Source organism: Eptesicus fuscus, chromosome 6, assembly GCF_027574615.1.
Source record: "Eptesicus fuscus isolate TK198812 chromosome 6, DD_ASM_mEF_20220401, whole genome shotgun sequence".
Taxonomy (NCBI): domain Eukaryota; kingdom Metazoa; phylum Chordata; class Mammalia; order Chiroptera; family Vespertilionidae; genus Eptesicus; species Eptesicus fuscus.
Genome location: NC_072478.1, coordinates 76,132,848 through 76,143,582, shown reverse-complemented (window position 1 = coordinate 76,143,582; position 10,735 = coordinate 76,132,848). Strand labels below are relative to the sequence as shown.

The following is a 10,735-nucleotide window of genomic DNA, read 5'->3' as shown; positions in this document are numbered from 1 at the left end:
TCTGGGCCCACGTGTTCTCCTTGACTGGGGGACCTGCTGACTCCTGGGTGCCCTCTCTCAGTCAGGGTGTCTTCTTAGTCAAAGGGGTCAGAAGCAGAGCTGGCAGGATCCCCTGGGGACGGTGATGCCCACAAGTCCACCCTCTGCTTTCCTGCCAGCAACCTGAGGAGAGTGCTAGAGGCAGGCTTCCTCCAACCCACATGCATGAGAGCCCCCAGAAGGATCCCCACAGTGTCTGGGAAGCCTCTCTTCCTTCTCAGAGAGCCACAGAGGCCTGAGCCCACCTTCTTGAGTGAAGGGGCCATTTGTTCTCTGGAAACCAGGCTCTGGGGGAACACTTTTTGAATATTTACTGTGGGCCAGGCCCTGTGTCAGGCGCTGACATATAGGAGAGGGACAGGATCCCCACCTAAGAGCAGTTTACCCCCGAGCAGGGGAAGCACAAAAAGAAGTGGAAAATTACTGCATATAAGTTATTAGGGCTCTGATGATGGATGCACAGGGATGGAGGGAGGGGCTTCTAATATAGGCACAAAGAGTAAGACTGAAAAACTAGATTATTTCCAGTTCTTTGTTTACCTACAGGGTTCTCAATCCCTAAAAACGGCATCCATTATGCACTCAAATCACAGAATCTATCCTTCTCACCTTTCTCTCCCTCACTGTCCAGATGCAGTCCTCTTGCCTCCCCTGAGAATATCTTGCCAAGGTTACTGTAGACATTCATGTGGCCAAATCCAATGGGCACACCAATAAGTTAACACAGTTGACGCTGCCTCCTTCCTGAAAGGCTTTCCAGTCTTGGCTTCCAGGAGTCCACACACAACTTCTCAGGTCCTTCAGCAGGTTTCTGTGCCTCTGCCAGGCCTCTGAATGCTGGAGCAGCTCAGGGCTCTGTCCCAGGCACCCTTCTTTGTCTACACTCTCTCTCTAGGTGGTCTCACCTGGTCACTGTTTTTGAATAATACCTATGTTTGATAACCCCCTAACAACCCACCTCAGGCCTGACCTCTCCCCTGAGTGATAGGCTTGGATATCTAACAGCCTTCTTGACCTCCCGCTTGGATGTTATATGGTCTGCCTCAACTTCAAATATCCAAAGTAGAATCCTTAGTTTTCTTCTACTGGAAGCTTGACCCATTCTTCTGCATTTTTGAAAAATGGTACCACCTTTTAGCCAGCTGTTCAAGTTGAAAATGTTAGAGTCATCCTTGAACCCTCCCTTTCTCTACTTCTCCATCCCATCTTCAAGTCCTGTCTGTTCTACCTCCAAATATATCTCAAATCCTCCAGGTCCTTCCATCTTTAGTGCTACCACCCTGATCCTCCATCATATCTCACGTGGATGACTATCACAGCCTCGTAACTGGTTTCCTAGTTTCCAGTAACCTATCCTCCACAGTGAAGCCAAAGCAATCTTTTAAAAACATATTGGGAACTTAAAAAAGCAATTACATTTATGATAGCATTAAAAAGAATAAAATAATTAGGAATTAACTTAACCAAGATTCTATGAGAAACTTGTACACTGAAAAGTATAAAATATTGTTGGAAGAAGTTAAAGAAGACAAATAAATAAAAAAACATTCTGTGTTCATGGATTGGAAGACATATTAAGATGTCAATACTACACAAAGTGAGATATAATATCAATGTAATGCCTATCAAAATCACATTTTTTTTTGGTAGAAAGAGGAAATCCATCCTAAAACTCAAGAGGCCCAGAATAGTCAAAACAATCTTGCAAAAGGAGAACACGATAGGAATACTCACACTTCTTGATTTCAAAATTAACTACAAAGCTACAACAATCAAAACAGTGTGGCACTGGTATAAAGACTGGCATATATCAGCCCAATAGACAATAGAATAAAGAGCCACTAAATAAACCCTTGCATATATGGTCAAGTGATTTTCAACTAAAGTGCCAAGAAAATTCAATGGGGGAAAGGACAGTCTTTCCAACAAGTGATGTTGGGAAAACTGTATGTTGCATCCTTACCTTACACCATATGCAAAAATTAACTCAAAATGGATCAAAGACCTAAGCATAAGAGCTAAAACTATAGAATGCTTAGAAGAAAACATAGGAGAAAAATCTTCATGACAAATTGGATTTGGCAATGATTTCTTACATATGACACCAAAAGCAAAGGGAACAAAAGAAAAAATAGACAAATTGGACTTCATCAAAATTAAAATTTTCTATTAATCAAAGGACACTATCAATAGAGTAAAAAGGCAACCCAGAGAAAGCAAAAAACAATTTGTAAATCACACATTTTATGAGGGATTAATAGCGAGAGAGAGAGAGAGAGAGAGAGAGAGAGAGAGAGAGAGAGAGAGAGAAGGGGACTGTCCCAGACTTCCACTGATCTACCACTTATTCTCTGAACTACCTGCATCTGGCTTTGGCCAAAGGACCCCATGGGATGAACGCCTTTCTTTCGTCACCAGGCAGGGATGGCCGAGATGGCCCCATTTGACTTCATTTGACTTTCCTGGATAAGACATCGGGCCCATCCCTCATTCCATGGCTCTCTCTCCTGGCTTTGGAAAAATTCTGAGCACAATATTCCGGGCAGCGCCTCTCAGAGCATGACATTGAATTATGGTTTCGGGCACAGAGGTATTTTCCTCTGCATGAGAATCCCTTTCCCTTCTCTTCTTTCCTGACATGGGTGTGGCTGGGCACCCATGGCTGTTGTGGGCCCCTCTCCCGACACCCCTGGAGCATGGAAATAAGTTATGGTCTAGGGCTGTGCAAGCAGAGACTGGGCTGGCTTGGGCTTCTCAGGAGGGGTGGGGTTTTCAAGTCCTTCCCGGCTACCCTGCACTCAGGTCCTACTTGCCCGGGGCTGCCTGGGCTCTTCCTCAATGGACCCTGTGTGGTGGGGCAGAAGGGCAGACGGGGTAAGAGTATAGAGTCCAGACTCACATGAGTCTGGACTGCCTTTCAGCTCTTCCTATTCTGTGACCAGGCAAACTGCTTTATCTCTTTAAGCTTCCATTTCCACAGCAGTAAAATGAAGGTCCTACTAGCACTCAGCCGTTTCACAGGACAGATGTCAGGAATAGAAAGCGTCATGCATTTAGGTTCATAGCCCGACACAACAGCCTGTCCTCTGCTCCCATACTCGAGCTGGCCTGTCAGTTGGCCAAGGAGGTCAGGTGTAGACAGCCCCTGCCTCCTGCGTGGGGAAGGCCTAGAAGGTCTGTGGAACCCAGTGCTGAGGGTCCTTGCAGTCCTCTCTACACCCCAGAGGCTTGGTAGCCCCAGAGTGACAGCAGAGAGAGAAGGGACCAATCAGAGCCATTTCTCCTGGTTGGGGCTCAGCAGGCAGGGCTCTGACAGATGGGGGCTAAGGGCAGGTGCACACCTCCCTCCTGCAATTACCCATTCCCAGAAGCAGCCAGTGGCTGACCGCTTAACTCTGGGAATCCATCTCCAGGTGGCAGGACCTAATACTGAGTCTCCAGAAAAAACACGGGGTGGGTGCTGTTCAGGACCCCCAAATGAGAACTTGATCCTCTTTGGCTGGGAGAAGACAGGGCAGTGGCAGTCACAGGAGGTCTCTCCAGGGAGAGCTGAGAGAATAAAGTGGAGCCCTCTTGTTGGGGAGGCTGCGTGGGGCCAGGGCAGAGGTCGAAGCAAGAGATGGAGGGGGGTAGGCATTTTTAAGGAATCCTGTGATTTTTATTTTAAATGTTATTCCTGGGGTTCTGATGTTCTTATGAAGTCCAGGTGTGTGCACTTTGGGAGCTTAAAGTGCGATAGAGCAGAGCACACTGGCCTGGCCAGGTGAGCAGGCGGAGCTGTGGGAAAGTGAGGGAGCAGGTGCACACAGAAGACTGTACCTCACCTCTCAGGACACCCTCTCCTGAGCCCTCCTCCCTCAAGCCCAACCACTTACCAGGTTAGCTCCTTCAGCTCCTCTCATCTCACTCTGGGAGCTCCTGTGTTTCACCCCCCACCCCCACTCCCTCAGACTTATCTGCGCAGAATCACAGGCTGTCCGTCTGAGCTCACGTGGGTACACAGGTGGAAGTGCTGTTAGCTGAATAATGATTCCCTATCTGTGGATTACTTGATTGGATGACAGGTAATGTGATGACTTGATTGGATGACAGGTAATGTCTGTAAGGGAGGGTTGTCTGCTCTGCCCTCCTCTGTTCCCAGCACAGGACTGACCAGCAGAGGCGCTGCAGACAGCACCATCTTTGGGTCCGTGGGTCCATGAAGTGAAATGAGCGCCGCCTGCTGGCCGAGTGAAGTGTGGGAGGGCAGGAATGTCTCTCTCTTTTTATTTTTATTTTTTAAAGAAAGTGGGCTGCCTTTGGGAAAAGACACAAGAAAGGCTGCCAGCCGCCCTGATCCTGAGCAGTCTTGGCATGATGACAGCAAGGATACCTAAGGCTGTGCCAAGCATGTAAGTATCATCTTTTTCACCCTCACCATGGAACTATGAAGTAGAAGTGACGGTCATTTCCAGTACAGATGAGGAAACAGAGGCACTAAGAGGTGCAGTGATGGACCCCAGGCCACACAGTTAGGGAGCAATGATGCCATGGCCACACCAGCCTCTCAGTGCCAGGAACGTTTTAAGATGGACAACACAGAAGGATCAGGGGTGGGGACTGGAATGTTGTTGGCACCGAGTGTATGACCTGGAAAACCTGATTTTGCTTGCTTGTCTAATGGCGGCCTCTGGGAGTCAGGAGGCTTGGGTTCCACTCCCAGCTGGACCATTTTCTGTGTTCCCAATGGCTCTCCCTTTCCTGAGCCTCAGTCACCTCATCTACATGCAGGCAACCATTCCACAGGGTCACACCGCTGTAAGGAAACACGGCGCTTCAGGCCAATAAGAGAAGTGCTGGTAAAGTGAACAGGAAACTCAAGGGCTGCTGGAAACTGAAATGAACACAGTTCAACAGAGACTGAGGTTCAAACCCCAGACCAGCCTCGGCTCAGGGCTCCCTCCATGCTGAGATGCTCCTGAGCACATTGTCAGTGTGAAGGAGCATCACAGCCCTGAGGCACAGAGCCCTCCCCGGTGAACTCCCAGCCAGCACAGCCCCCATCCACACAGGCATGTGTCTTTGGTTTTATTATTACAAACACACCATGGCTCTGCCAAACCTGGGAAACGCTGGGCTCTGCGTGCTCTACCCACCCTCTCTGATCTACCTGGACGGGGCCACACGGAAGTGTCCAAGCCACATGTAGACTTGAGACATGTTTGACAGAGCAGTTCAACGCATAGCTTATAATGACGCCATTTCTCCAGCTGTGAAAGAGCTTTACAGAAACCGTGCCAGGACTCCCCCTTGAGGCTGGGTTGCTTGATTCATGTTATGGGAGCTCCACAAACTTCGGGTCCCTTTTCCGGAGCAGTGGACATAGGCAGGAAATTCCACGATTGGGACAGGTCCTTTCTGGAGGTGGATGTCAGGCAGTGACATCCAGGTCTCTCCATGTAGTGGGTTAACAGCCATGTGCAGAGAGAACAAAAATGGAAACGACATCTCTCTCCCTCCTCCCCCAACCCACCCAAGGCTCAGATCTCATTATGGTGCGGCCATGTACATTGAAGTGTGATATTTGGTTTCAAAAACAATCAGTCTCTTTGGCAAACTGAGAGAAATTGGCAAGGAGCTGCAGAAGTGCATTCTTCCCGTGGTCCTTCGCACTAATGCTTCATCCTCTCTAATAACCGCTGATAGACAGGGGCTGGAAGAGAGAAGTTTGAACGGTGAGAAGGATGCGAACTTCCCCATGTCTAGGGCTTGTCAGTATGGGCCCCTTCTGCCATACTCTCCTGCACACAGCAGGTGCTCTGTGGTTTGTGAAACCTCCTGTCTTACTGAGGTTCTGAACTGGGATTTTCTACATCTATCAGCTTGGACCATGTCCTCACCACAGGCTCCTGCCAAGCCCCTGTGCAATATCACCAGGCCCCTAAAGCCAAACATTTATATCAACCCTAAAAGGTTGGCACTCTTATTATCTCCATCTTATAGAGAAGGAAATTGAGTGTTCTGTGTCTGACCCGGAAGGCCAGGCTTGCTTTATTGCCCCATGATGTTTTTATCTATATAAAAGCAGATGGTAGGTATGGCCTGCTTGGAAGGAAGGCCCAAACAAGTCAATGGGATCTTCAAACCCAGACCAGACTTACCTAGTTTCACAGAGGTGTGGGCAGCCTGAAAACAAAAACAAAAACACAAGGTGTCAGGGTGTCTAGGGAAAGGTATACCTGCACCTGCTCACGGCAGTGGCTTCATTCATCGCCACCCCTGCTCAGAACAAGCGCTGGGGATGAGGAAGAGGAAGGGGGATGTGGAACTGCTGGGCCCTGGGGAGCTCCTCAGTTGGCCTCAGCAGTCCTAAGTGTTGTGCAAACTCCTACCAAGTGGAGCCTGAGGTGAACATTCCTGGGAGACCTCAAAGCTGGGCTTCCACCGAGACCACAGCCTAAAGCTTGGGGAGCTGGGACTGCACAGGGGGTGGTGCTCAGGAGTAGGAGCTTAGAACCAAGAACGCTTCCTGAGGGGCACTAATACCTCCTTCCAGAAGGAAAGTGACACAGTCCAGCGGCAGGCCTCTGGGTTAAGGACTGCTTGCTGCAGACTCCTCTCTTGAGGTGCAAAACTTGTTAGGTGCCCCACATTCCCAAGGGGCTTCACCTGACCCGAAGTAGCAAAGCAACCTGAGCAGGGCTCCTGGGCCCTGGGCAAGGTTGGAAGCAGGATGAGGAGCAATAAAGAGTCAGAGAGGTCCAGAGAGGGGGTGGGGCTAAGGCAAGGAAGGGAGGCTCCACACACAGAACTGGTCCTGTATCCAGAACCCAAACCACAGTCCACGAAGCCCCAGGATCACCTGAGAGGGGCCATGTCATGGAAAACAGAAGAGTCACTTAAAGGCCCAGGCTCAGGGCAGGCCAGGCCGCCATCAGGTGAATTCCTTGGAGAGATGGGTCCTGGAGCTGTCTGTTCTCACCAGCAGTGGCCCCCACGGACAGAGGCTCAGAGGCCTCAGTGTGAAGGCCTGGGCTTTTGCCCACAAAGGCAGCAGGGGCTGCCTGGGTTCTTTTCCCTGAACTCCACACCGGCCAGAGCAAAGGATGCCCCAATGAGCGAGGGAAGAAGTTTCTAGAGAGCCCTGGGGCAGCAGCCACGGAAGAGAGGGGATCTGGAGAGCCCCTCCATGGTCCCAAGAAGAAGACCCAGGCGGCTCAGACCAGGGGCGAACCTAGCAGGCATCTTACCCTGGAAAATGCTGCCGCCTGTTTGAAAATTTCAAGTGCAGAGTCTGCAAGTTCGTCCCCTCGTTCCTGAGGTCTGTTGGCTGGGGATGAAAGAAAAGGCAGCTTTGGTGAGAGAAACTATTAGCATGTCATTCCTAACAGCCATGACTGAGGGGCACTGTTGGACTCTCTGGCTCACATTTTCTAATGAATTTTTCCCCTATAACTTCCATAAGGCATGGCAGAATTTGGTCGTGGGGAGAGAGTACCAAGAAAGGTGAATGCACAAGTGAGGATGGAGGCTGGGCTCAAGTTCAGCTTTGCTGGAGGTGAAGAGAGCTGCCACGGGGCGCGATGCTGCAAGAACCACGCTCACAGCATCTATCTGCCTGTAACAAACAACTGGGCTGTGTCTGAATGGGCTAAGACAGCCAGGCAATTCAGCAAAGAGAGGTCTGTCCTCAAGGGGCCAAAGAGCCACATGTGGCTCGCGAGCCGCAGTTTGCCAACCACTGGTATAACATCTTGGAAACAACAGTCCTAATTAGCTTTCAATTAGCCACAGTGATGCGTTCATGAAGACTCACTTTGCACGTGGCACCTTATTCCTATATGGGCTTAGGAGAGTTTTCCTATCAAACAAACACCAACTGCTAGAGAAGGGCCCAGCTACAAACTGAGTGGGAACGGGGCCTTACCTGGAGGCTGCAGGACACTGGAGATGGCATAGACCACGCCATTGGTGGCCATGATGTCAGCTTCAGCAACGGGCTCCTTGTTGACACTCACTACATTATTTTTCTGGGAGAAAAAGAGGCACCAGTTGTTGAACATACAGCATCCTCACCGCATTCATTCAGCAAATGTTTACTGAGCACTTCTAGATGCCAGACCCTGCGTGAAGTGTTGGGGACACCCTGGTGAAAGGAACAGTCCCTGCCGGCTACAGACCTTGGGTCTGGTGGATTCATTCCAATCCCTTCTGTGACTCAGCACGCTGTCATTTACAAAATCCTCTTTTGTGTTCCCACTTCTCCCTCACAGCAGTGCATGGGGAGGAGGCAGATTTTATTGCCTCACTTAACAGAAGAGGGAACTGAGACTCAAGAGAGGCCAAGAGCCTCCTTTAAGCTCAGTTGCGGGGATGGATAGGGACAGACACTAGGCCTCCTGTTCTGGGTAAAGGGCGCTCTCCACTCCCCCTTGATGCCCTACTTGGGATTTTCTCACAGGAAGCGCACCAGGGTAAATCTATCTTTGGCTTTCCTGAACGACCCACATATCAGACCCAAGGGGTCAAAGGGGGAACTGAAGCCTGTGACAGACAGGACCTGACACCCAAATCTGAGAGCTGAGAGAGTCTCAGGTGACTGGCATAAGTCTAACAAGCCATCCCCGCCTCCCTACATGCCTTCCCATGCTCTGGAGGGAAATCGATGAGCAAAGGGATGGCTGAAGGTCAGGAGAGAGCAGGGAGCAGAGCAGAGCCAGCTGCGTACTGGAAGAGTGGTCCCTGCACAGGGGCTCAGTGGCAGCCCCAAAGTGGAATATTTATCAACGTGCAGAACAAGGGAAGGCTCACAGATCAAGCATCAGAAGAAAAGCCTTTTGGGATGGTCTGGCTCATGGCACAAATCAGTGATCCCTGGATGTGGGGGAAAGCGTGGGTTGGAGATTCATCTCTCAAGACATAAAAGTAATTGCCTATCATCTCCTTACAGGAAGGAAGATCTAAGACCCTCCCCCCAGATGCCAGTCAGAGGCTTTATTCCCCTGCAAATGTGGAAGCTCTTATTCATGTCTAACCACAATCTCACTTGATTTCCCTGAAGACCCTTTTCTATTTTCTTTCGACAAAATGAACTCAGAGGTTCAAGATATATCTTAAAGACTGTGTGTGTGTGTGTGTGTGTGTAATGCCATTCTGGGGTGAGATGTGCCTGGAACCCTGGTGGAGGGCACAGCCAGCTTTTCAATTTTCAGACACACTCACTGAGCTGACTTCTAGCTTGTCGCCCTGGAGAGACTTCAGCCGCACCAGGGCCTCGATGCCTCCGCTCACCAGGATTTCATCACCAATGTGGTATTTCAGGATGCTGGCAAGCTCCTTGGCATTGCCTGCAGGTTTGTGGGAAAGAAAACAGAGTTAAGCCCAAGGTTGGTAATTGGTGTGGTGAAGAAAGGGACAGAGGAGAAGATACAAATGGCCACCCCTGAGATGGAGAACTCCTGCCTGGCTAATGAACACTCACTGAGCACCACTGTGTGCTCAGCCCTCTGTCCCACCACTAGTGATCAGGGAACAAGACATGTCCGTGGCCATGAATCTCCCCGGTAGTCGGCGGGCTCCTGGGTTAAAGCACATGTTCTCTTGATGCTGAGAAGGAGTTAATCCATACTCCTCTGTGAGCATGACTCATGTTTCCATGAGCTAAATATTTGCTTGGAAAGCCAGGGACCTTTCCAGCACCGGCATCTGGGACATTTCATCATCAGCGTGGCTCCCGATGGCTATAACACAGTAGTGAAATATTTACACATTCTGCTCTCAAACGCATATTCTGAGACGGCTATTTCCTGAACGGAGAACTTAAAAGAGTCAACAGCTGCAATCTGGAGGAACTATGGAGCCGATGAGGTCAGGGCCAAGGGGGGATTCCCGACACAGCATCTCTCCTCCTCACGTCTCAGCATTCCTTCCAGCCCACATCAGCTTCTCCACCAACTGGGGAAGCAAGATTGCTCATAAAGGTGCACAGGCATTTCCCCAAATTAAGTGTGGGAGGCAATTCTTCAAGCTGCCAGCTGCTCTCTCATCTCTATCAAGGCTGCCACTGATGCTCACATCACTAGCCAAATGGCTGGATTTCCCTGGGGCTTATGGATGGTTATTTCCAGCATCTTGGAACTGAGAACGGAGAAAGTTTTAAAGCATTTTGGAGAGTTAACTTGGTTATTGACACATCTATAACAGTGCTGTGCGATGGAGCCACAGGTACCAAGTGATTTCCAAACACAGACAGTCTGCAGCTGGCATGAGCTTCCCTTCCAAGGAGACACTGCCAGCCCCCGAGGTGCAGGGCCCTAACACCCGGATTGACTGCTAACACCTGGCTGGCCCTCCATCCCCCAGGAGTGCTGGGGTCTAATCCTGCCCTTGGGCCGGAGGGAGGGTGTGTTTAGGAAGCTTTGCCCTTGCCCCTCCTTGGCCCCCACACAGCTGAAAATGAACCGGAAGCCTAGCAGGCTCAGGCCACCGGGGAAATACTTCATTCCTGCTGGACAGAGAGAAGGTGGAAAGTTTATGTTCAGAATGCACTTCTTCCCTCTTCCCAGGAACATACGTCAGCATCAGAGACACAGACATTTGTTTAGCAATAAAGAAAATTAAACAGGACACAAATTCAGCTCACAGCTGCCTGCAACCTGAACTTCCTATTCTGTTCCAGAGCAGGAAGGGAGGTGTAGACTACGTGGGCCTGAAGGTT

At 50.1% G+C, this 10,735-nt stretch overlaps 1 protein-coding gene across 1 annotated transcript in view; it reads right to left on the bottom strand.

The window, feature by feature from the left end:
* Positions 1–5,093: 5,093 nt before the first annotated feature.
* The window catches only part of TGFBI (transforming growth factor beta induced), a 33,309-nt gene continuing 27,667 nt past the window's right edge, over positions 5,094–10,735 (bottom strand). The window contains exons 13-17 of the mRNA XM_008142028.3: positions 9,241–9,365; positions 7,946–8,048; positions 7,269–7,348; positions 6,180–6,204; positions 5,094–5,731 (exon numbers count right to left, since the gene is read on the bottom strand). Coding sequence (XP_008140250.1) covers positions 5,691–5,731; positions 6,180–6,204; positions 7,269–7,348; positions 7,946–8,048; positions 9,241–9,365 — 374 coding nt within the window. The 3' untranslated portion in view covers positions 5,094–5,690. The remainder of the gene's footprint in view (positions 5,732–6,179; positions 6,205–7,268; positions 7,349–7,945; positions 8,049–9,240; positions 9,366–10,735) is intronic.